We start from the raw sequence: 26,899 nt of genomic DNA on the forward strand, positions 1-26,899 counted from the left end.
CTTCTACATCTACCTTCTGCCTCCTCAGTGTTTCATCGCCCACAAGCTTCTCCGTTGCTACCCAATTTTTTATTTCTTCTTCCGCTGTTATCAACACCCTCGCCAAACAAGAAAGGTTAGATGGCAAGCCAGGGTGGAGGCCTCTTAGTAAGAAGGGTGGAGTGTAAGGAGTCATTGAGGAAAGGGAGGGAGTAGCATGGACTCACAGAGACAATAATGATTAAAAATTATTTATTCCATTTCCATGTTATAATAGGATACATTGTACATTGTATGATGTGTCATCCTGCATATTAGAAGGTTAAAAAATGATAAAAATGCTCCATGTGTGCTTATTTATACATTATGCATTGCTAAGATTTATGGATATAAAGAACCTTACCTATATATAAATACAAAGTTGGAGTACATAGTTATTGTGTACACAGTCCACCATTCATATATACAAGGGGTGTATGTGATCCACCTCCATACTCACATGTATACAAAACATACAGTAATTAAAGGTATGAGGTTAAATGAAGATGTGCATCTACAGTTGAAACTATACATCAAATACTGGCTGGAGTTTACAGAATTCAAAGCATAACTAGTGTTTGCTAATCCCAGTGCTGCCCAACATTTTCCATAGAGAGGCTTGAAAATCCATCATGGATTGAATTATAGTAGAGTGACAATGTCATTGCCTGAAGTCTATTAAACCTTTGGGTGCACTGAGGCCCATAATAAGTGTCCTACAGGTTTTTATTTGGACAATGCTATAAGAATCTCAAGTGTACCGGAGCCTTCATCTACTAGTTTTTCAACAGTCAGCTCAACAATGCTAGGGTTTAGGACTGATTAAGTATAGAGGGCAAAAGTAAAGCATCCCTGTGAAAGTGAAGATTGATACCTAAGATGCGAAGCTTGAAGCTCCATGCCTTTCTGATATTTGCCTGGCTCAAGCCTTATATGTTGCTACATAAAAATAAAATAATAAATACATATATCTCACCTGAATTATATTAACATGTATGAAAGGAATGGCCATCATGGATCAGGAGAGGAACATGCATCCGATAGCAGATCCTAGACCCAACCCTGAGATCAGAGCAAGTAGCCAGCAATGGCCCCACAAACCTAGGGAGATGCAGGACAGGCTGCACAGAGCTCGGGATAGTGGCATCTGCATCACATATCCTATACGAAATAAGATACAACAATGGATGCAGAAATGTCCAACATACAGTGTTCCAACTGGTGTTTAACTACAACTACCAACCAAGGGATTGTGGGATTTGAGGCTAAAATACAGTTGAAGTTCGGAGATATAAATACACAGGAACCTTTATCAAGGAAACACAGTGGAAGTACAAAATATATAGCCAAAGAGAGGCTAGGTGATTAAAAGAGCCCACCCACCTTGATGACTCATAGTAGTGGAAAACACACCTGTGAGAATAAAATGGCCCTCTGGTTGTAGTAATGGGCTCCTGTATGTTGTAGCTTTCAAATAGGCCAACTCGTATACACATACCCACATCAGTCGTGGGATCAAGGGGTAGCAAGTAAGTCGCTTGGCCATGTCCCTGTATCCATATATACACTACAGTAGAGGTGAACGGGTAGCCATAATAACCCCTTAGACTCGGGCAATATGCTTTCGATAATGCCAACTTGAAGGGAGACATAATAGACCAATAGCCGCTTTGCCCGAGTTAACTGGCTGCATAAACTAGTGGGAGTACTGAACAAATTGGAACCGAATTTCCAGATAGTCCCTCCCTTATTCATAAGCCCAGGGCTAAGGTCAATGTGATAAGTGCATTTGCCATCTGTCATAGCCACATATCTGTATAGGGGACAAAGCAACGTGCTCCCGGCATTAATGAGGAGTGCCTAGACCTATAACAACATCAGGAGTCACTGCCCAGTTTCCTGTTTCTAGATAACCAATCCCTTCAAATTGGGATTATCGAAAGCATATTGCCGAGTCCAAGGGGTTATTATGGCGACCCGTCCACCTCTACTGAGTCAATTCACAAAATAAACCAAGACCCTATAACTTGCTTAACCTTTCTTTTCAAAGAAATAAAATCAACTTGCCTGGAGCCCTTTAGATTCCCTTCAACTCAAACTTCCAAAAGCTAAACCTAAATCCGTCCACTGCTTCCTTCTCACCTGCTTAATCCCTCTCTTCTCCAATACATGTTCCTAACCAATGGCCTACATATAACACATTTACTTTTCTGCCATCACCCCTTTGTTTGGATCCTGCTCCTCACATTCAATGTCTGTTTCGATATCCAAGAGAATGAATTACAATTCCATGTTTCTTCACAGATGCAACTTTGTCATTTTATATCCCCATTCTCTCCTATTTACAATATGTCTTGTACCTGTTTGTAATTTACAAACCAAACTTGCATTCAAATCAGTATCAGGTTCCACCATAACACACATTATACTGAAACTTCTCTTACAATAATAAATTAGTGGATGCAGCTGGACTCCAACTAGATGGACTTGCTTGACTTAATTAAGATCTCACGTGTACTAAATAGGAGGCACAAAATTTCTTTAAAACCTGTGAAACCTTTAGTGATAACCCAACCCTCATTGAAACTGGACATGGAATAATGTCAGGCATTGCCAGAACCAGGCCTTGCATCTCTCTATGGCTGAACGTAGTCAACTTTATTACCAGGATCTGCATGAGAAGACCTAAGATTGAATGTTATTGTTGGCTGAAGAAATCATTTTCGAAGAAGGCTGAATCTGGACCTTTAGCAAACAATCCTCTAGTTCAGCAATCAAGATGTAAACAAGTGTTAGGCAAGTGTTAAGTACTTATATCTGCCATTTAAATAAATAAAAGGACCTCGGGATCATTTTTTAGGGATTGTGGATTGTTTTAGGGACTTGTGTTGCCTTGTGCCGATTCGGCGCATAAACCCCACATTATAAAAACATAGACATGTATACAGAAAATAGCTGTTATACACACCAAAAGACATACAAATCAAGAGCATGCTGATCAAATATTCAGTGTTTACAAATAACAGAATGAATAGTAAGGCCATGCACTTACAGCTCTTGTAGAATGAAGGTATGATGCCTCATGCACAGCTACAGTGTTTGGCCTGCTTAAGCATAGGTTCAACTGAAAATTGCATGTGACCTAATAGTGAATTATTGGGAGATGCAATACTTATTACTTATAGTAACCTATCACTGCCTTTTACTGGCTACCTGTTTAAAAGCAAATAAGCTACGGGCAAGTGCACTTGGGCAAACGTAGTGCCTTTCGAAAAAGTCATTTATGAGAGAAGTCCTCCATGGCATTGCTGCAGGTCTCTATGCTCCAAAACAAAAAGACTTAAGAAAACATAAACTGGGTCTCAGGCTGAACCCACAATCCTGAATTTTCAATGTTACAGAATATACTTATCATACAATATTGCACATGGTGGGAACAGAAATCCATGCTTTCTCGCATCCAAAAAACAAGCACACGGGTCATTAAAACCAGTCACACAAACATATACATACACAATATGTGCGCATATAAAATAAATAAATAAATATATATATATAGATATATATTGTAACAGATAGGTGGGTAAAGCTCACATTAAGTGGTTGGTGGGATGCTGAGACTCAACATTCAATCACCTCAAAAGAGGCATTATTGCTCATATTGACAGTTACAACCCAATATTGTTGAACTTTATCTGACAATGCTGGGAGACAAAGTTTGCTGCCTGTAATAAACAGGATACCCAACTAGAAACCAGTCCAATGAGTTTTCTGGTTTGCTTGCTATTGTAATACCAGAACAACATGAGTAAAGGAGACAGGCAGCCACAAGATGGCAGACATACCCCAGGAAAGGTTTACATCACCATGAGTAATGCTGTTACATCACGGGGTGTCATACGACGAAGGTGAGCAGAATGTATCCTAAATACAGGTCCTATATAAATAATTCATGGTGCAGTAAAGGAGGATAATCTTTTTTTGGAATAGAAAGAGATAACTTTCCATATTGTACAACATTCCGATGGGATTTCAAGGAAAAGGGTCAAAGAGAGAAATAATAGGACATACTGAAATTTTTTAACTTAAAGTCAGTACAGGTACTGACTTCTATAGCTTATTGGGTGCACTAAACCTTCCTGCTTGGCATCTTCAATCTTATATAGAGAGGGGAGCTGCCATCATCTGTTCACTAAAACAGAAAGTAAGTTAGGAGTATATAGCTTTGTATGTTCTGCAGACCTTCTCTATATGGTGATGGGACCTATCTAGAGTATTTTACACAACAGGTTTCTAAAGAACAGATCCCAAACCGGAATGAGACCTTCACATTTAGGGACAGTTTGAATTCACAGCAGAAAGAGCCCTTGCCTAAGCAGTGTGCCCAGTCTTAAAGCTCCCAAGCATTGTTTCCGATTGTATCCGTGACAAAACATCTTTTTTAATGAAAGACTAATGTAAGTTTCTGATGCTATCATTTGCATGTGTTTCAGGGGAAAACCAAATCATGGAAAAATTGCATCTGTGGGTGAGTACTTTTAATTCCCATTTACAGCAACAAGTAACTCCAGGGCAATTAACAAAATTCCTAGAGTGTGCTCTTTATTTGTGCATGAGAATTAATGAAAAGGCTTTCCCTCTCAATGGGCCAACGAGAATCTGGTGCCTCCCAATGTTGCCTGGTATGAAGGGAAGCCCAAATGAAGTTAAAACAATAGCATGTTAATGACATCTTTCGAGAATGGTGGATATCTGGCCCTTAGACCAATAGTTGGTGAAGTGTTTCCAGAAGGAACTCATGTCCAGAAGGGATGATATTGAAACAAAAGGTCCATGTCCAGAAAGGATCATGATGACTGAGACAGACCCAGCAACAGCTGAACCTGTCTCTTAGCTCTTTAACAAGGAGGGCTACATCTCCCCTGTGCCTCACAGACAGGAACAATTAGGTAATCTTGGCAGCAGAGAAAAAAACAGTGAGGTTTGGGGAAGTGTCCCCTAAAGTGGCACTGGTAATGGCATGGAAGGAGCATGGCAGTCATTAACCCAATGAGTAGCCATTAGGATATCTGGCACTGTGATTGGGTCCTGCTCTGTGCACTCTGTTATCTGTGATGATAAAAGAAAGGAAGAACCGGTTAGAATATTCCCCTATGTAATTGTCACTACAATTGCTAACCCGTTAAGCATTAATGATATTTATATACCAGGAAGCATCACTGGCCAAGAAATAGCTGAATAACTAAACTGAAGCTGCTATATTGGATCTGTATTAAAGCCTCTGGAGATTTACTACTGTGGTGGTGGGGACTGGTGTTTAGCATTTCAGTGGCGGTTAAATTATTGAGTGTATTGATTATTATGGATTACCACTCTATATGTTAATATGACCTTGCACTGTTTGCTTATACACAGAGATTCCATAAAACTATGCCAACAGAGGTATTACCCCGTACTAAGGACAATTCAACAGGAACAGTCCCCTATGTTTGCTCATAGCCTGTACAGAGAAACTATAAACATTGCCAAGCTTACTATTTCTCTAAATTGACCACATCTTAGCAAGAAATGGAGCTATTTTAATAAGAAATTTAACAGGCAGAGAGAAAGCATATTACATGAAAGACATATGCTTTACCCAAAGTTCCCTATATCACAAATAAGTCAGCAAAGGACTTACAGCTCAGTGTCTCCCATGGTAGAGGGTCTATCTACTGCCTGCTTCCTTCGTTGGATCCCATCCAGGATCTTCTTGCGGGGTCCCAGAGGGATGCCGATGCTCTTGAGGTCATGGTCAGAGCACAGTATAAGGGCTGCTAGATCAATCTTCTCATCCTGTAATACAGACACCAGATCAGACATCTGAAGAGAGGCCAGGAAAGACTCCAGTGGGCTGGTGTCTGGTTCTTCATCATCATCCAGCCTTAAGTCCTCTTCCTCCCAGGGCAGCTCCTGGTCATTTCTAACCACCAGACTTCCTGCACTGCCAATACTGTCGTCCAAACTTGGTGATCGCTTTAACCGGCTGCGCAATTTAATTTCCTCTCCAACCCCAGTTTGTAGTCCATTCCCCTCGTCTCTCCCCATTCCAAACAGGCCACTGCTCAGATAGTTTCTTCTAAACACCATAGTACCAAGCCCCGGTCTGGTAAACAGAGAATCATGTCCAGAATCTGTGCTGACTTCTGAATGAGCAGAATCACCCCCATGAAGTCCAGGATCACTAATGGCTCGGGAGAGGGAGTCTTCCTCTGGCAAAAACATGTCTCGAAGGTGTTGGCGCCCTCTCTCCCTGGGGCTGGCATAGGTGCCCTGTTTGACAAACATGACATCATTACCGAGCTGCAGCCCTGAGAGTGAGCGCATGCTCTTTCTGCCATCTTCATAGATCTTGAATGTTCCATCTGTTTGTTTCCTCTTCTCCAGTTTCTTCTGTATCTTTGTCTTGCCTTTTGTGGTCCCTGCAGCATGAGAATATGGCATGGTGGAAAGCATTGTGGCACTGGGGTAACGCTGGCTCACTGAGCTGTTGAAGAGAGAAGAAGACAAGCAATGATGTTTTTAGAGATGTTCTGACAATAAATACTAAGGGAAGAGGTGTGTTCTTTAATAAGGAGGTAACATCCCCTCTCATTACCTTGAGAAGCTGGAGAAGCTCATGGTGTCGGAATGGTCAGACATGTCCCTTCGATATCGCCGTTCCATGCGTTCGTGGTGTTTGCGCTGCAGCTTGGCGCAATCGCGGATCCGCTTTTCGGCCTCCCTGAAGGCCCGTTCCTTTAGCTTACTCACCAATTTGGGGTTGAGGCCAGTTTGCTTGGCTGCGATTGAGTCTAAATAGCGAACACACTCCATGTGGCCCTTTGTAGCTGACATGTCCAGTGGAGTATGGTAGTCATTGTCCAAACACCAGATGTTGGCTCCAAAGGACACCAAAAAGGAAAGGCAGTTCAAATGCCCATTGGCAGCAGCCAGGTGCAGAGGGGTGTTTCCCCAAATATCACATTTATCTGGATCACCCCTGAAAAGAAAAAATAGAAGTATTCAGACATGATTCAGTTGATAGATCAGCGAACTGGTTCAGAGCTAAAACTAGCATTTTCCTAAATACACCTAAGAGAAGAGGCAGAGTATGGTGATTTCTGTTGTTTTTCGAAAGGGGGTGGAGATCATCAATATCCTTATGGACTGGAATGCAAATGAGAAGACTTACTGAAACCAAAGGGACAATATTTGGCTTGAAAAGAGAGGGTCCATTATTATACCAGCAATACTTGGTGCCCGTGGAGTAACTAGATATCACTGGGCCTCACAGCAAATACATTTTCAGCCCCCCCCCCCAAATGTCTAGAGGTTGGCTTGATTTACCAATATTTATTGAAATTGTATATGGATTAGGGCCTCATGGGGCCCCTATACCTCCTAGGCCCTCCTGCAGCCGCAAAATCTGCTTCCTCTGTAGTTACGCCTCTGCTTGGTGCCACATTATAGATTTGAACTTGATAGACCAGTGTCTCTTAACCTTTATATTGGGGACCCCAACAAAGGGGCAAATTCACTAAAGGGCGAATTTTTGCAAGCGAAGGCTCTGCCACACTTTGCCAGCCATTATATCATTACCAATATGCTAATTCCAAAAATGCAAAGTTGTGTCTCTGTAGCCGTGAAGTTTCACTAGGGTTCATTCATCAGCGTGAGCATTTCATAACAAACTTTCATTAGCGTTCATTTCTGCCTAGCGAAACTCCGTTAGTACTCTTACGTTTTTGAAAAGAGGGGGTTCATATAGGTCGTATAGACATCTTTATTAGAGATGTTGGTACAAATGCTCGAAGTTGCCACTTTTTATTATACATGTCCAAGCAAGCAAAATAAAGACGCTCTAATGCCCTAGACATGAGCCCATCCTAACACAAATGTGGCATGACCCTCAAATTGTTGGGAAAATGTTAATCCAAAAATCTTTAATAGTTAGAACTTTTAAAGGCAATCCCACTTGAAAAAATATGAAAAATGCCAGCATTTTTAGAACTTTTATGAGTTTTAGGCATACAGGATATGATGTCACCGACATAAGATTGAGGAGTATGTGGTTTCATCTTATCAGTTCCCAGGTCTAACGTGGCGAAGGAAACTCTGGAAAATGAGGTAACATTCTGTAAAATTCACCGTTTCGTGAATTTAGGGAATAACAATCGTTTGCCTGAGCGAAAATTTGTCTGGTGCAAAACTACCCTAGCAATGGTCTCTTTTGCTAGTGAATTGTCCTCTACGCCTGTTACTAAATTGACAATGTCCCCGCGGATGAGATTTCTGACTAATTTTTGCTAGTAACGGCCACTTCGCTTTTTAGTTAATCTGCCCCTAAATTGGGGGTATCAGCTTAACGACCCAAACATTTTGGTTTAGAAGCATGCACCAAGTTGAGTTACTCCATTGTATTGTAGAAGAATATTATACAGTACTGTGGACCAGTTCTGTGGTACCGAGGGCTGGAATTTTTCTGGCCTACAGGGCAGAGGGCCAATAATGGAAACCAGTGTTGACCACTCTCTCTTTTTAAATCACACCCACTGTAAACCACAAGACCATGTCCACATTAATTGTGGTAGCAAACGAAAAAAACAAATGGTTTGTGTTCACTGCAGGGGTATCACTCATCACGCATATGTGAAAAATGTAAGTCGTATTAAAACATACCCTTAGATCCATATGCCTCCTCCAGAGGCAGAGTATGGCACACACAGGGAGCATAGGGAAAGCAGAATAGGGCAAGAGACAGGGAAACCTATCAGGACTCTAAGATGAACAGTTCATACTGTGCTACATACAGTAACACAATGCTGGTGCCCCTCCAGCAGTTTATATGAAGTGTGAATAGAGGTGTTACAGGTGTGAATAATGCACGGGGGATTAGAGGTGTGAACAATGCAGGATTTTACTGTCTGAATTTGAGGTGTAAACTATGCAAGGGAGGGATTAGAGGTGTGAACAGTACAGGAGTTTACTGTCTGAATTTGAAGTGTAAACAATGCAGGGGCCAGTTAACTGATACCTTTTAAAGTTTACACAAGGTAAGAAGTCACGACAGGCAGACTTTCATGTGGGGGGTCACACAAGGGGAGGTCGTGGGCTGGATGCAGGTGGCAGGAGAGGCTCAAACACCTGAAGATAACCCAATCTCAATGAATCCATAACAACGGAGTGTAGTGCCAATGAAAGCATTATACATATCAGTGAATGACACTACTCTATTGTATCTTAATGAGTTCAGGCCCGAGCGCTTGATGGGTTCCGCAGGCACACAATGCCGAGATCGTTCTGATATTCTATCCCCCATTTCCCTGGAAGTGTTTCATTAAATGCACATTATTGACGCTTCATCGGCCTTATTAATTGCCAGCCCTTACAGGCCAGAATTACCCACAGGGCTGCTTGGGAAGCACTAATGAAACAGCGTATTCTCTGGCAGGCACGTCCTCGCTGTTTATGCTTCACGGTTATGAAAATAATGAAGGAATTAAGAACAAGCACAGCACACATTTTAGAGAGGAAAAGGGTGCATTGGTGAGTTTGTGCAGCAATATTAATCAGGCTTGGGAGTCATTAGGCTAATACATCACGTTGCAGGTGAAATGCAAATACATCATTATGCCAAGATACAAGCGTACTATGGAAATGGGGTACAAGTGCAAAAATGATTTTTATTCATATGCAGCAATGACACCTTTTTTGTTTTAAATCGTTAACATTTGGGGCAATGTTCCATTACATATTTATAAAGTATATATAGGGCAGTTGGTAACTAATGAGAGCTGCAGGCATTTTAGGTACATTTTAGTGTTTTTTAGGTACAGAGTACGAACGGAGCATGTATATATGAGAAAGAAAGTCAAAATATATCTGGGTTGTACTAAAATCAAGCTTATTCATTGATGCCACAATGGCCATGTGCCAGGATCCTGCCGCTTCACTTGACAGGCAATTATTCCAATATGATAACAGCATATACCAGCTGTGTTAGGAACACTCGCAGTAATAATGCCTAAAATCAGCTGACTGGATTGGCGCTTGTATCGGCCAATCAGACAAACAATAATCAGTTAATAGTCAACCTGCCAACAACTCTAAGGGCATTAGTTATAGACCAAGCTCTACCCAACTATCACTGATGTCACCAGAAGGGTTGGGTGGAGCAGGGGTCCATATATAGATAGGGGGGGAATGCTGGAGGACTGTGGTGCACTGACATTAGTAGTCAGGCCCCCCACCTGCCTGCACCTGATAAAGGAGTGTTGCACCAGCCTGAACCCACACCACCCAGGTCCTGAGGTTACAGTCCAGGCTGCAAAACGCTACAATCAGTAGCCAAACTGGCCAGAAAGCTGCTCACCCAGTCAAAATAACCAAACAGACCTGACCATTTGTACCTGTGTTTTATAAACGAGAGCAGGATGGATTATGGGTTGACTCATTTGCATTTACTGCACTGCTGCCAAGTGAGGCATTAGTACACTTTAGCTATAACAGCAGAGATGAGAGCACTTGGTTAGATAGAATAAATACACCACTGAGGCTTTGAAAGTAAAAACATACTTGGAGGTGCCAATTTGTTAGGGACCCCCAATGAACCTAATTGCTAACCTGGGATCCCAGGTGTGTACACCTCTTCTGAAATTACACCACTATGTGGATGAGGAGATAGAGGGGAAGGAATAAAACCTGTATGGCATGACTTTAACTTTATTCTATGCAGTAAAAAGATAATCTGGTGGAGGGTGAAAAGGTTCCAAGGCACAGCACTCTATAATTGGTCCAGACTGCATGCCATTCGAAATCAGATGAATTGGACAATTATAGTACGGTCATTTATTAAACCTGCACTGTGCAACAACTTAATATAAAGAAATATTTAAAGGTCATATATCTCCTGCAACAGGCTTCACTCACTGGATGAGTTGATGAAAGATAGCTAGAATCTCAGCCATAAAGCAGGACAGGACTGCTGCTTACAATGGGTATCAGATAGGATCTGTGTCACTGTGACAGAATGCTCTGTTATAAAGATAGCTAGAATCTCAGCCAAAAAGCAGGACAGGACTGCTGCTTACAATGGGGATCAGATAGGATCTGTGTCACTGTGACAGAATGCTCTGTTATAAAGATAGCTAGAATCTCAGCCATAAAGCAGGACAGAACTGCTGCTTACAATGGGGATCAGATAGGATCTGTGTCACTGTGACAGAGTGCTCTGTTATAAAGATAGCTAGAATCTCAGCCATAAAGCAGGACAGAACTGCTGCTTACAATGGGGATCAGATAGGATCTGTGTCACTGTGACAGAATGCTCTGTTATAAAGATAGCTAGAATCTCAGCCATAAAGCAGGACAGGACTGCTGCTTACATTGGGGATCAGATAGGATCTGTGTCACTGTGACAGAATGCTCTGCCAAAAAGCAGGGCAGGACTGCCATTTCTGAAAGAAATTAGACATAACTAACTGACTGAATTTCCCCATGAAAACATAAACGTTACAATGATTTCAGGCATAGATACTAATGTAATTGGGGGGGATGGGATAGAGTCCCTTAATAAAATGTGGCTCCTTTGAATATAGGTTCAAATAGGCTCTGCTTTAAATTGTGTGAAGGGAAAGAAGAGAATGAGTGAGTTAATAGAAGGAAGGGCAGAGCGGCGCGAGTGCTATGTTACATACTGGCACTGGAACTAGGGAATGAGAGACAAAGAAACAGCATATAACAATATACAATAGAGTGAGGGGGTGCAGGGTTGTGGGGTGCTTGAGCACTAGGCTTGCAGGTCCCTCTCCCCAGTGTGCGGCCTTTCACCCCGGTGCTGCCGTATAACTCTTTCATGCACATGAATCATTAATGCTGTTGGGTTAGTGAGAAGCAGGAATGTAACTGAGCTGAGACGAGAGGGCAGCGTGAGTCATACAAACTTACACGGGTGTGCTAGGGATCTCAATACTGTAACATCTATATACACTCACGCATCACAGTGTGGTGGTACAACTTGCAGATGTTGTAAAACTACAATACTCAGCACTCCCTGCTGCCTCTTGCTGTAAGGCTAAGGCCACACTAGGCGATAGCGCCGCGATTTGATTCGCCGCGACTTTTCGCCGCGACTTTTAAGCCGCAATCGCTGGGGAAACTTTTGCGCTGGCGTCTATGGGGAATCGCGAAAAATCGCCAGCGTAAAAACACACGCGGCGATCTTTTCTCTACTGTCGCTCGAAATTGCCTCGCTAGGCGATTTCGAGCGACAATAGAAAAAAGATCGCCGCGTGTGTTTTTACGCTGGCGATTCCCCATAGACGCCAGCGCAAAAGTTTCCCCAGCGATTGCGGCTTAAAAGTCGCGGCGAAAAGTCGCCGCGAGTCAAATCGCGGCGCTATCGCCTAGTGTGGCCTTAGCCTAACCTTGCATGGTGCAGTGTATTATGGAGTCCACAAAACACTGGGTCTGTGCAAACCTTTTTGTTTCCCCCCATGTCTGTCCTTTTAGTACTAGTCACAAGAGTCATAGATCCTTTGTCTCATTCAGGAAGGAAGGGAATGTACTGGATTTGTCCAAGCAGCCATTGGTATAAAACACAGCACCAGATCACCGAAACGTCGTAATAAACCACCATTTTTTTGCACAGTATACCTTTAAGTCCTGTGAGTGCGTTTCATTTTCTATTTGTTTTTTATTATTATATAACCAGCAGGCAGCTCAGTATCCCATTTATACACAGACACACCTGCTGACTGCCCCTTTAAAAGAACTCCCTCTGAGCCACACCGGACATGTTTATGTGCACTCATCTTACTGAAGCAGAAAATTTACCCAAAAGTGACAAATAGCACCTGCATGCAACCCACTCACTAAGAGTTTTGTTCCATACCAACATCACTTTCCCAAGGTCATTCATCCGCTGCATGGAATTCTTGTGCCTCCTCCCCACCAACCCTGTGCTTGGTACTCAAACTCAGAGCCAGGTCAGGGGGGCTGCAGCACTCTAAGGGGTTAATCTAAGCACTCGGATACACACATTGTAGCCCAAAGCTCAGAGCGCAGTTCCCAGTGCTTCAAGGGAATGTTGAGAAGGAGGTGAGTACAGGGTATTGGCACCTGTAGGTGCTCCTACTTGCACATCACACATAGCCCATAGGCCACCAACATAGACACTTTCTAAATTCCAGAGGAGCAAAAAGTCACACCTGATAGCAGCAACGTAGCACTACTTTAGTCTAACATCCACAATTTGAGATTAACAACCGCAAGAGCAATGGCCGCAACAGGAGAGCTTCTAAACTGCACCCACAGGTGTTTAAGTAAAAAGCAACTTCCATCCGCACAAGCTCCCCGAATCCATCCACCCTCAGCAGTTATTTCAGGCTCATGAGTGTCAATATGAAGGCTATTTATATCCCTCTCCCATCAGTTCTTCAATGCAATACAATACTGTGTGTGTGACACCCATAGGAACCTTAATTACAGACGGCTCCCTGTGCTATAGCTAGAATGAACCATAAGTGGGGTTTTACCATTGCACACATGCTGCCTTCTGGATTTACTGTACATCTAATCTTCTGCTGGAAAACACCTAAACATTTTATTTTTATTTCAGTAAAGGAGTTATCACTGCTACCGATTTGCACATTAATATGTGTATTTCAGCAGACTTGGCTTTCTACTTTTTAAAGGGGAGGTTCACATTTAAAAGAGTTGTTCACCTTCCAAACACTTTTCCGGTTGAGCTGTTTTCAGATTGCAGACTTTTTTCAATCGCTTTCCATTTTTTACTTTTTACCGTTTTTTCCAATATCTAAGTTTAAAGTTTAATGTCTCTGGTGTCTAAACGGTTACAATTTTGCAACATTTAGTTGATACATTTCTCAGCAGCATCTTTGGAGTATTAACAACTATTGTATCAATTCAAACAGCTGCCTGTAATGGAACTCAGAGATTCAGCTCAGCAGGGACAAAGATAAGAAATCTATCAACTAAATGTATTAACTTAGATACATAGTTTAGAGTCGGCGACCCCCGCTCCCAGCTCTGCTTTAGAAGGTGAAAAATGACACTTTACACTTGAATGTTAGAAAAGGAGCTGAACCGACTGAACTGAAAAAGTGTTTGAAGTTGACCAACTCCTTTAAGACCAGTAACATTAATTTTTTTTAAAAAAAATCGTTTGTATATAGAGAAAAAAAAACACCAATACATATTTCATTTTAAAATCGCAAAGTCTTTATTAAGAAATAACTTAACGAAACTCCACTTGCGCACCTCTTCAGAAAAGGCGACATTGTGCGGTGCTCAATTTCTCCTCCCTGGCTATCTCCTATAAAAGGCAGGGAGGAGAAATCAAGCGCCGCACGATGGATTGTCGCCCTGTCGCCTTATATGAAGAGGAGAGCAACCGGAGTATCAGTGAGTTATTTCTTAATAAAGACTTTGTGATTTTAAAATTAAATATGTCTTGTTGGTTTTTTTTGTTATATACAAACGAATTTAAAAAAAAAATTTGATGTTACTGGTCCTTTAACTTTTAGTATGTTACAAAATGACAAAATTGTTTTTTCAATTGGCCTTCATTTGTTCTTTATTTTTTTTTATAGTTATTGAATTATTTGCCTTCTACTTCTAGAAGTTTCCGCTTTCAAATGGTATCCCTGACCCCATCTAAAAACAAATGCTCAGTAAGGCTACAAATGTATAGTTATTGCTACTTTTCATTACTCATCTTTCTATTCAAGGTCTCTCTTATTCATATTGCCTCTCCTATTCATATTCCAGTCTCTTATTCATATCAATGCATGGGTGCTAGGGTAGTTTGGGTCCTAGCAACCAGACCTGGAAAGCTGCTGAATATAAAAAAGCTCAATAACTAAAAAAAGACAAATAATTGAAAAACAAAAAACCAATTGCACGTTGACTCAGAATATCACCCTCTATATCATATTAAAAGTTAACTCAAAGGTGAACAGCTCCTTTAATCAAATTTATCAAATTCTCATAAGATAAAACTCCTAAAAAGCCTGTGCAAGTGATCTAGGTGCAGGACTGTTTATATAGTGAATGATTGGTTTTATATCAATGGTTACTTTCACTTGTATAAACACTGTCCTGTGGACCAGAGCCTTAACCAGAAAAGAGCCAAAGATCCAGTAATGGATTTACAACATAATTACAGGGTGACTTCCAAGTATAATTAACGGTAATGGGTACCTGAATTCCCCCCACAAATACAGTGGTGTGAAAAACTATTTGCCCCCTTCCTGATTTCTTATTCTTTTGCATGTTTGTCACACTTAAATGTTTCTGCTCATCAAAAACCGTTAACTATTAGTCAAAGATAACATAATTGAACACAAAATGCAGTTTTTAAATGAAGGTTTACGTTATTAAGGGAGAAAAAAAACTCCAAATCTACATGGGCCTGTGTGAAAAAGTGATTGCCCCCCTTGTTAAAAAATAACTTAACTGTGGTTTATCACACCTGAGTTCAATTTCAAAGGTTATAAAGCCATTTCTAAAGCTTTGGGGACTCCAGCGAACCACAGTGAGAGCCATTATCCACAAATGGCAAAAACATGGAACAGTGGTGAACCTTCCCAGGAGTGGCCGGCCGACCAAAATGACCCCAAGAGCGCAGAGACAACTCATCCGAGAGGCCACAAAAGACCCCAGGACAACATCTAAAGAACTGCAGGCCTCACTTGCCTCAATTAAGGTCAGTGTTCACAACTCCACCATAAGAAAGAGACTGGGCAAAAACGGCCTGCATGGCAGATTTCCAAGGCGCAAACCACTTTTAAGCAAAAAGAACATTAAGGCTCGTCTCAATTTTGCTAAAAAACATCTCAATGATTGCCAAGACTTTTGGGAAAATACCTTGTGGACCGACGAGACAAAAGTTGAACTTTTTGGAAGGTGCGCGTCCCGTTACATCTGGCGTAAAAGTAACACAGCATTTCAGAAAAACATCATACCAACAGTAAAATATGGTGGTGGTAGTGTGATGGTCTGGGGTTGTTTTGCTGCTTCAGGACCTGGAAGACTTGCTGTGATAGATGGAACCATGAATTCTACTGTCTACCAAAAAATCCTGAAGGAGAATGTCCGGCCATCTGTTCGTCAACTCAAGCTGAAGCGATCTTGGGTGCTGCAGCAGGACAATGACCCAAAACACACCAGCAAATCCACCTCTGAATGGCTGAAGAAAAACAAAATGAAGACTTTGGAGTGGCCTAGTCAAAGTCCTGACCTGAATCCTATTGAGATGTTGTGGCATGACCTTAAAAAGGCGGTTCATGCTAGAAAACCCTCAAATAAAGCTGAATTACAACAATTCTGTAAAGATGAGTGGGTCAAAATTCCTCCAGAGCGCTGTAAAAGACTCGTTGCAAGTTATCGCAAACGCTTGATTGCAGTTATTGCTGCTAAGGGTGGCCCAACCAGTTATTAGGTTCAGGGGGCAATTACTTTTTCACACAGGTTTGGATTTCTTTTCTCCCTAAATAATAAAAACCCTCATTTAAAAACTGCATTTTGTGTTTACTTGTGTTATCTTTGACTAATAGTTAAATGTGTTTGATGATCAGAAACATTTTGTGTGACAAACATGCAAAAGAATAAGAAATCAAGAAGGGGGCAAATAGTTTTTCACACCACTGTACAGTGCTGCCTGTGTTCAGCAGTGCTGCATACATTAGAAATGGGCCACTGTAACGTTCCAAACAGGCGCCAATATGTGCACATACTGATGCATCAACCCAAAGCAATGATGGCTGAAACTTGGCATGCATCTGCAATTATGCAGTAATTTGGGGGAAGCTGCATTGTTGGTAAAAAAAAACTATAGTACTTTGCACCACTTGCATTCTACCAATGACTACTGCCAGCAGCAATTCTAATATTTTCCCTGGGAATAGCCAAAAAGCCCTGTGAGTCACATACTGCAACAATAGACCAATCCAATACAGTGTTTAGGGCCCTTCTAAATTTAAAAAGTCAACCTATCATTAAATGCTGTCCCAGAGCTGTTCTGTCATTTTTGAAAAAGGGGCAAATTTACTAAAGGGCGAATTTTCGCTTCGGAAGGCTTCACCACACACGCAACTTCGTCAGAAGTTTTGTCTCTGCCAGCGAAAATTCATCAGCGTGGACATTTCCAAGCTAATTTTCGTTAGCGTTACTTTTTCCTAGCGGAGTGTTGGTGAAATAAGTGGCCACTTATTATTAAAAATTGCCAGAGGATGCAAAATAAAGATAAAGCAGATCCTCTATTGTCCTAGTCATTAGCCCACTCTAAAACAAATGTGGCATGAGCTTCAAATGGTAAATTCTTTTTTTTTTATAAAAAACATATATGTAACAGTTACAAACTTTTAAACATAATCCCACATTAAAATATGAAAAAACGCAAGCATTTTGTCTTTTTTTATGACTTTTTTGGCATTCAGGATATAATGTCAATGACATAATTTTGTTGAAAATGTAGCTTCATCTTATCAATTAGCCCTTTATAACCTTGCGAAACAGACTCTGGCAAAAATGTAGTAAGATTGTTCACATGAGCTAAATTCGTCTGGTGAAACGGCACAAAACTTCTCTAGCGCAGAGCTCTTTCGCTAGCAAATAGTCCTCTTCATCTTTTAGAGAAATTGGCCATGTCCCGGCTAATTGTCTTTTTGGAAATTTTCACTAGAAAAGCCCACTTTGCCATTTAGTAAATTTGCCCCAAAGTGTTGATGTCACTGAGAACAACCAAAAATGGAATATCTGTGGAATTCCATTCCCTTCTAAATTAATCAGATCAGGCTCTTTTCTACAAGCTGGATTTGGGATTTTCTCTTTTGCCTCTTGAAAAGGTTTGTTTATAAACATAGCCAGTCCCTGCAATGGACGCAATTGCGGTTATATGTGCCAAGCAACATTGCACCAGATCAGTCTATCTGATAAATCACACACAAGTGTCTATTGATGAAGATGAAGCCTCAAGGTACCACCTCTGTGAGTTGTGTCAACAGGCTCAATCCACACACAGCCACAGTTATGGGAAATAGGCTACACTGTGGGTAAAACCATAGTAAATTACAACTGGAATAGCACTCTTTATATTGCACTTACATGGTTGCAAATGATCTTTTTTTTTAATGAAAATTCTGGTGGAATTCATCATAAATATGATGAATTAACTCAATGCTGCCCAAAGCAAAGGCTGAGCTATTAACAATAAAAATAAAGGAGAAATTGTACAAAAACAAATATATGATTGGATCCCTTATAAACAGTGTGTACTCAATTTCTTTAACGGAATCTAAGACATACAATGTTGTAAGTAAGGATGAGGCTGTATAATCTATATGGATAATGGGAAGCAGAGGCCTGTGACAGACAATAAATGTAAAACATCACTGCCCATCAATATCCAGCTGGGGCTGTGTATCAATCAAAACTAATCTATTTTGTCCCTCTGATCAATGGCCTCACCTTCTGCTGTATGCTTTCCTATTTGAAAAAAATTGGAAAACCAATACCTTATTCAAAAGTGGGGCTTTCCCAGATTTATTGAAGTGCTCAAGACACGCAGGTCACGATCAAACGTTTTGGGACACCAACTGCCCTTCCTCAAGTGATCACTTGAGGAAAGGCAGTTGGTGTCCCGAAACGTTTGATTGCGACCTGCGTGTCTTGAGCACTTCAATAAATCTGGGAACACCCCACTTTTGACTAAGGTATTGGTTTTCCATTTTTTTTTCAGAGTATGTACAACTGGCGCCGCGGTGGGAGAGGCCAGTACCAATACCGTTTCCCATAACTTTGATTTTTTTTTCTATTTGGACATACATAGGCAACCGAGTTATACAATAATAAATAGTTATAATACAACTACCTCATTTACTATTGCAATAGAGTGTCAGGTTCCAGAGATCCCCCTCTCTCACACAGTATCAGAACCCAGTGCTCCCCTCTATTACACAGAGTGTCGAAGCCCAAAGCATCACCCTCTCACACAAGCGTGTCAGGGCCCAGAGCATCTCCTTCTCTTGCACAGAGTATCAGGGCCCACAGCATCACCCTCTCACACACAGAGTGTCAAGGCCCAGAGCATCCCCTCCTCTCTCACAGAGTATTAGGGCCCAGATCATACCCCTCTCTTGAACAGAGTGTCAGGACCCAGTGATCTCCCCCTCATGCACAAAGTGTCATGGCCCAGATATCCCTCTCTTTTGCACAGTGCGAAGGCCCAGAGCATCAACCTCTCACACACACACACAGAGTGTCAGGGACCAGTACTCCCCCTCTATTGCAAGTGTCAAGGTCCAGAGGTTCCCCTTCTCTCACACAGAGTGTCAGGACTCAGAGCACCCACCTCTCACACGCATTGTGTCAAGGCCCAGAGCATTGTCCTCCCACACAGAGTGTCAGGGCCCAGAGCATCCCGTTATCTCACACAGAGTATCAGGGCCCAGAGCATCACCCTCTCTTACACAGTGTCAGGACCCAGAGATCTCTCCCTCTTTCACAGAGATATCATGATTTTTTTTTTGCACAGTGTCAAGGCACAAAGCATCACCTTTTCACACAGAGTATCAGGGTCTAGAGACCCTTACACATAAGAACAAAGTCAATTAACACAATTATTACATTGTAAATGTACAAAATAAAAACAGATCCTGTATTAACTAAATTATAACAAAGCATTCCCAAAGGAACATACCTGTGCTTCTTGCTCGCTAACAAATATACAGCATAAAGGTTCTTACGCGTTAGGCCAGAGTAAGGAGCGTGAATAGAAACTATCCATTGGTAACTATGATAGGAAGATTTAGTAGTAACTAAGTATCAGCAGCTGGTAAAACACTAGCCAAAATAGGCAGCCCTTCCAGGCTCAGTTGGAAGCTTATTATACCCCATATATGGGGCTCCCCAACTCTCTGTCCAATCAATATCAGTACGTTGCTGCAACCCTTGTCAAATAAGTCCCAAGGCCAACAACTGGATCACACAGATTTGGCCCAGTACGTGGGTGGACCATGGCAGAGATCTGCTTGTTTGATATCCTTGGCCATTCTAAATGTCTTTATTATCATGCAGTACTAGTTATTTATTAGGAACCTTCCTTAGAAAGATATAGACGTCATAACTAAATAGCAGAATTTTTTTTAGTAGTAACTATAAGGAACTTTATGAGTACGTTGTGCTATTAACATCCAGTTACAATTACCAATTAGATGTGTTATCATTGGGACCCCATTCTACTTGTTGAGAGGGAGCCCTGGTAATCTGTGAACTAATAACAGGGATGTGGGGGTGGGGAAGAAGATGGGTTCTAAATTAGTTGTATGGGGCACACACAGGCAGAGGCACACAGGGACAGACACACAGGCAGAGGCACAGACACACAGGGACAGACACACAGGGACAGACACACAGGTAGAGGCACACAGGCACAGACACACAGGGACAGACACACAGGCACAGACACGCAGGCACAGACACGCAGGGACAGACACACAGGGACAGACACACAGGTAGAGGCACACAGGTAGAGGCACACAGGCACAGACAAGCAGGGACAGACACACAGGGACAGACACACAGGTAGAGGCACAGACACAACTACACGAACACGTCACGGTTCTCACCCCCGGCTCACGATGACCCGCAGTGCCCCCAGGTGCCCATGATAAGCCGCCCATAGAGTCGGGGTCATCCCATCCTCGTCCGGGGAGTTCAGATCCCTCCGGGTCGCTTCTTTTAGCAGGTCCAGGAATCCATCCCTGGCGGCCCGGTGGTAGCGCCCGTCCATCCTGCATGTCCCGGGGAGCAGCCCTGTCCCCCCGCTCGTTCTCAGCTGGTCGCAACACACACGGTTATCCCGTCGAACGATCCCGCCCACTCACCCCTCAGCTTTCGACATGGTCCCGCCCACAGCCCCATGTCCTATTACATGATCACGCCCATAGAACGCAGCATGAAAGGTGATCCAGCCCACAGTCACCTGTCTCCTCTAAAGGCCCCGCCCTGCTTTATTCCCGCCCACATACTCTAAGCTGTGAGGTCTTGGCAAGTTCTATCTGTGTTGTCTTGCTGTTCCCTCCAACAGATTCCCAGATCACTGTGACCTACCCACTGTGCTCATCCCCAGCCCCTCACTCGGAGTTCTGTCCTGCCTCTTACTCCCCCTGAGCCCTGGCTCCTCCTGTAGCCGGTGTAGTGTGAGATGCAACTGTATCTCCCGGGAGACTGACACAACAAGGCACCTCAGCACTATACATTACACTATTGCATGCATCTCCTTGTCTCCCTTTACTCTCACAAACACATATATACCTGCCATAGTCAAATCCGATTGTAAGCTCAGCTGGCCAGGCAGGAACTGATAAATTAGGAATCATTTCTAAACACAGCTGCAGGTGCTTATCAGGGCTGGTTTTACATAGTGGGTGCCCCTAGGCCCGTTCATCTCCCCTGTCCCCTCCTCTTTATTTATGCAAATGTTATGACTGGGACCAGAGCAATGGAAATTTAAAGAATGTTCATATTTCCTGTACATCCCCAGTGTTTCTGAACCAATGTGGATATGGTTAGGCAACATGCCGCCCCCTCAAATCCTGCCGCCCTAGGCCCGGGCCTTGATGGCCTTTCCACAAATCTGGAAGCAAATGTTGCACTTACTGATGACATTCATTAACGGTACTTGGCTCCAAATACGCCCCATGCGCATATAGTTGCACCATGGGCCATTGCATCTGTTCAATGAGGCCCTACAACCTGCACCTCGCTTAACCTTTGGCGTCAGAGCATTCAAGGGTGTCAGTGATAGATGATAGGCCCCCAACATATCCAGAAGTTTATCAACAGCGCCGGTACTAGGGGGGCCAATCACACCCCCCTGACCCAGACACAAAGCACCCTCCGGCCCCTCTGCCTGAGCCACAACCCCCCTCCAGCTAGGGCTGCCACCTTTTATGGAAAAAAATACCGTCATTCCTATATTTTTATGATCTTTCCCTATAAATTACATTGGCATCAAGCAACCTTTTTACCGGCCAGGTGGCAACCCAACCTCCAGCCCCCTTTGCCTAACTTCTTCCTCTTGCAGCCACGCTAGGGGCCACGGAGGGAGGTCAGAAGCCATGCCAAAGGCTTCATGCAGGGAGTGGGTCTGGGACAGTGGGGCTCACCGGGTTTTTTCCTGGTATCCTGCCAGCCCAGTCCGACCATATATTAATATATGTTGAAATTGCTCATTAATTAGGGTCTAATGATGCCCAATGTACATCCTGGCCCCCTGCAGCTGCAGGGTCTGCTTCCTCTGAAGAGGGGCCACAACCCAGCAGTGATGCGTCATGGCAGGCCCAGGTCCTGCCTTTTATGCTTAATAAGGTGCAATTGTGTCTATTGACATTGACAGGGGGCTGCTTACACTCCAAACATGGCTGTAATTCTAGGGTAACAAATACAGTAACTGGATCAGGTTGGCGGCAGTTTATCATAGAGACCTGACAATAGTTTTCAAGTTATTTTCCCTTTAAATCTAGACGCACCTCTCCATCTGGCAGAGGGGCAGATGCACAGATGCCAAGTTTAGAAGTGTGTGGAGTTACTGTATTATATTTGTGTTTCTCTTATTAGTGTATATGTACTTATCATTTTACAGTGGAATTGTCTCTTGTCTGGACTAATACTGTATTGTGCAAGGCTTGAACTAGTAATGCTGCACAAGGATTGCAACACAGCTTTCTCTCCTGTGTTATTCACTGGTTCTCATTTCTATAGTATGCTTAAACATTCTTACCTGATTCTGGTACCAGATTCAGGTCCTCCACTATACAGAAGGATGCAGCAAGCTGGTCTCATTCTGTGCTTTACTATCACAAGCAAATTAAGATAGTAAAGAGCTCCAATAGAGTAACAGGTCTCTAATTCACCAGAAAATAAGTATTTCTGTATTTCCTGATAGACATTGGTGGTTCCCTAAATGGGTCTGATGCCCACAGCCTCTACAACTGCCACACCAATGGCAGTTCTGCTTCTAAGTCTCACTTTCAGAAGTGCCTGCATACTGAATGAACTGGCAGAACTTCAGTTCTTTTTCTGAGAGGTCCATATTATAACTGTGCCTGGACAGGCTATTCTCAGCGTCTTCCTTTCTTGTTGGTCTCAGCTCAGGTTCTTCCTCTGTTATACACAGTTGTGTTCCAGTCTCCTCTGTCTGTAAGATATACTTGATTTCAGGTTCTTCCTCAGTTATATACAGGCTGGCCTTGGGTCCTTCCTTTCTAAGGTGGACAGAAGTTGCTCTCAGGGTTTTGTTTTTTTCTGTTAGACCAGGGTTCCTCTACCTTTTTACCCATGAGCCACATTCAAAAATAAAAAGAGTTGGGAGCAACACAAGCATGCAAAAAGTTCTTGGGGTGCCAATTAAGGGCTGTGGTCAGCTATTTGGCCCCCTGTGTGGACTGGTAGCCTATAGGAGGATCTGTTTGGCAGTACATTTGGTTTTTATACAACAAAAACTTACCTCCAAGCCAGGAATTCAAAAATAAGCATCTGCTTTGAGGCCACTGAGAGCTACTGAGGCATCTTTGGAGACACAGAACTTTACTGATAAGGGCTGTGGTTGCCTTGGGCTGGTACAGATGGAAACACCTTACTCCTACAGAGAGAAGCTCGTTGGATTAGACGTTTAGAGAGCACCTACCCTAAAGGGATGAATGAACAGTTAAATTTATCATGCTTCCTCTAATTTATACTGCGCAATTATAATTTAATGTGTTTCTTTTTCAGGAGGTATTAACAGCCAAATAGTCTCAGTTTACGATGTCCGTAAGACTATCGCCGGTGGTGAGTTTAATAAATATAGAATTTATAGTACCAGTCTAAGTTCAAATATTTAAGTAAGAAATTATTGTTAACTCCCCTAGAAGTGAGAATGTAAAGGGGTTATATGAAGTTGATAAAATGGTAACATTGTATAAATTATTTTAAAATTTATACGATAACTATGTTAGGAACATGTATCAAGTTGTAGTTGGATAGGCTTAACGAGCAGTTTCCTTTTTGTTCAGGCTAGGTTAATGTATGCAGTGGCCTGTCGTTTTATTTGGACTTAACACGGAGCACAATGATTCACAGACAAGATTGAGGACTGTTCTTGTAATGCATTCTATTCACATAAGAAATATTTTAAGGCATGGACACTTTTTATAGGGAGTTGAAGAATGTATGTATTTATTGATCACATATGGAATGTATAACATCTTGTTTAAGTAATTTAATATTTATTCTTGTATAAAGTAATTTGTATTTATGCTATTAACGGAAACAACAATTTAAATGCATTTGTCGATGTATGTACCCAGAATGCACTCCAGAGGTGAAAGGTTAAGGAAAGTTTAAATACTTCCCTTGTGTTTGCTTTTGCACACTTGATAAATGGCCAACGCCCGAAACATGTTGTGGAGCATTTTTCCCCAATAAAAGCACTTTGCAGTCATAGCTACTGCCTTGGATTTGTCCTCCTTTCTATTATAATACTGACTATATCAATTTGGGTGTGGACACCTTGCAGGAGAATCCACCTACATATACTAAAGGTGAGCTACAGCCTATTTATAATTGATTTATTGGTACAGAAGCCCAAAACATAATGTACAACATTTCTAGCTACTACTTCTACTAACTAAGCTTTAGTTCTCCTTTAGTAACATGTGCATTCAGTCTAGCAGCCATTCCATTAAGTACTGACTTGCTCCCCAGTTTGCCCTCTAAAGACCCATATTATTGCTGTTTTATGCTGTCATATCTTCATTTCCAAGCCAATAAAAATTGCTCTGATTTTGTGCCATGTAAATTCCAACACATGCCAGTGGCCATGCAGGAAAAAATATACGAAAGCCACTTTCATCGATTTTAAATAAGAATTTACCCACCATAACTGACCTTCAGGCTCCCTTTGCTCATAACTAGATTACAGATATATAGAAGTACTGGGGTAACAGTCACCCTGCTATAGTTCCAGGGGTACCCAGGTCACAAATAAACACTCACCTTGATAGAGGCCCGAAGGTGGGCAGAAACGTTGGACACATAGATTGAATGCAATAAATGTGACTTTATTCATCTAAATAATTTGGAGTGCGGTTCTATGTGAAAATCTATACATACAATTATGATCCAGCACCCACCATCATACTAACAGATCCGGATCAGAGTGCGGCTGCTCATGATAAATTATATATATATATATATATATATATATATATATATATATATATATATATATATATATATATATATATATATATATATATAATATATACACACACACTATAGGAAACAAACCATTAGGCGGGGGTTGCAATGAGGCTGTGACCACAAAATACATATAGACAAATACAAAACACATATCGTATATACTCGAGTATAAGCCGACCCGAGTATAAGCCGAGGTACTTAATTATACCTACGAAAACTGGGAAAACTTATTGACTCGAGTATAAGCCTAGACACAACTACAGCCCTGTCTCCCAGCAGCGCACATTCTGCCAAAGCAACCCCCCCAGCGATGAACCGGACTTCTTTGCAAAGTTGATGGTGACAGAGAATTGCCAAACGGATTACTGTGTGCATTGTCCCACTGTCCCACTACCATGTGCAGAGGGTACTGTGTGATATTGCAGTCACTGTTATTCTTTCATATAACCAACAGATGGCGCTGTGTGATATTTCAGTAACTGTTATTCTTTCATATAACCAACAGAGGGCGCACTGTTATTCTTTCATATAACCAACAGAGGGCGCTGTGTGATATTGCAGTCTCTCCCCAAGCAAACTGTTGGTATAGGAATGATTAAAAGTGACTGCAATCACAGCTACTGCCCACTGACTCGAGTATAAGCCAAAGTAGACTTTTTCAGCACATTTTGGATGCTGAAAAACTCGGTTTATACTCGAGTATATACGGTATGTACAATAGGCCAATAACCACACTCACATGTCTTTCTTGGAAATGGAAGCAAATGTTGCACTTACTTATGACATTCATTAACGGTACTTGACTCCAAATATGCCCCATGCGCGTATAGTTGCACCATGGGCCATTGCATCTGTTCAATGATTCCCTACAACCTGCACCTCGCTTAACCTTTGGCATCAGAGCATTCAAGGGTGGCAGTGATAGATGATAGGCCCCCAACATATCCAGAAGTTTATCAACAGCGCCGGTACTGGGGGGGCCAATCACACCCCCCTGACCCAGACACAAAGCCCCCTCCGGCCCCTCTGCCTGAGCCACAACCCCCCTCCAGCTAGGGCTGCCACCTTTTATGGAAAAAAATACCGGCATTCCTATATTTTTATGATCTTTCCCTATAAATTACATTGGCATTAAGCAACCTTTTTACCGGCCAGGTGGCAACCCAACCTCCAGCCCCCTTTGCCTACCTTCTTCCTCTTGCAGCCATGCTAGGGGCCACGGAGGGAGGTCGGAAGCCACGCCAAAGGCTTCACGCAGGGAGTTGGTCTGGGACGGTGGGGTTCACCGGGTTTTTTCCTGGTATCCCGCCAGCCCAGTCCGACCATTTATTAATATATGTTGAAATTGCTCAGTAATTAGGGTCTAATGGTGCCAACTGTACATCCTGGCCCCTGCAGCTGCAGGGTCTGCTTCCTCTGAAGAGGGGCCACAACCCAGCAGTGATGCGTCATGGCAGGCCCAGGTCCTGCCTTTTATGCTTAATAAGGTGCAACTGTGTCTATTGACATTGGCAGGGGGCTGCTTGCACTCCAAACATGGCTGTAATTCTAGGGTAACAAATACAGTAACTGGATCAGGTTGGCGGCAGTTTAT

General features: G+C 42.4%; 1 protein-coding gene across 2 annotated transcripts; it reads right to left on the reverse strand.

Annotated features, from left to right (window-relative positions):
- Window positions 1–217: 217 nt before the first annotated feature.
- On the reverse strand, window positions 218–21,008 carry ush1g.L (Usher syndrome 1G (autosomal recessive) L homeolog). 2 transcript variants are annotated; one of them, XM_018235313.2, is made up of 4 exons: window positions 20,688–21,006; window positions 6,656–7,039; window positions 5,699–6,544; window positions 218–5,127 (listed from the first exon to the last, which is right to left on the reverse strand). In XM_018235313.2, exons 1-4 carry the CDS (start codon window positions 20,849–20,851, stop codon window positions 5,124–5,126), a joined length of 1,398 nt encoding a protein of 465 aa, XP_018090802.1. In that variant the 5' UTR covers window positions 20,852–21,006; the 3' UTR covers window positions 218–5,123. The 2 variants fall into 2 exon arrangements, with proteins under 2 accessions (XP_018090802.1, XP_018090803.1); XM_018235314.2 differs by lacking the exon at window positions 218–5,127 and having other exon boundaries at window positions 5,695–6,544; window positions 20,688–21,008.
- Between the last annotated feature and the right edge of the window lie 5,891 nt (window positions 21,009–26,899).

This window comes from Xenopus laevis, chromosome 9_10L (genome assembly GCF_017654675.1).
Source record: "Xenopus laevis strain J_2021 chromosome 9_10L, Xenopus_laevis_v10.1, whole genome shotgun sequence".
In the NCBI taxonomy this organism is placed as follows: domain Eukaryota; kingdom Metazoa; phylum Chordata; class Amphibia; order Anura; family Pipidae; genus Xenopus; species Xenopus laevis.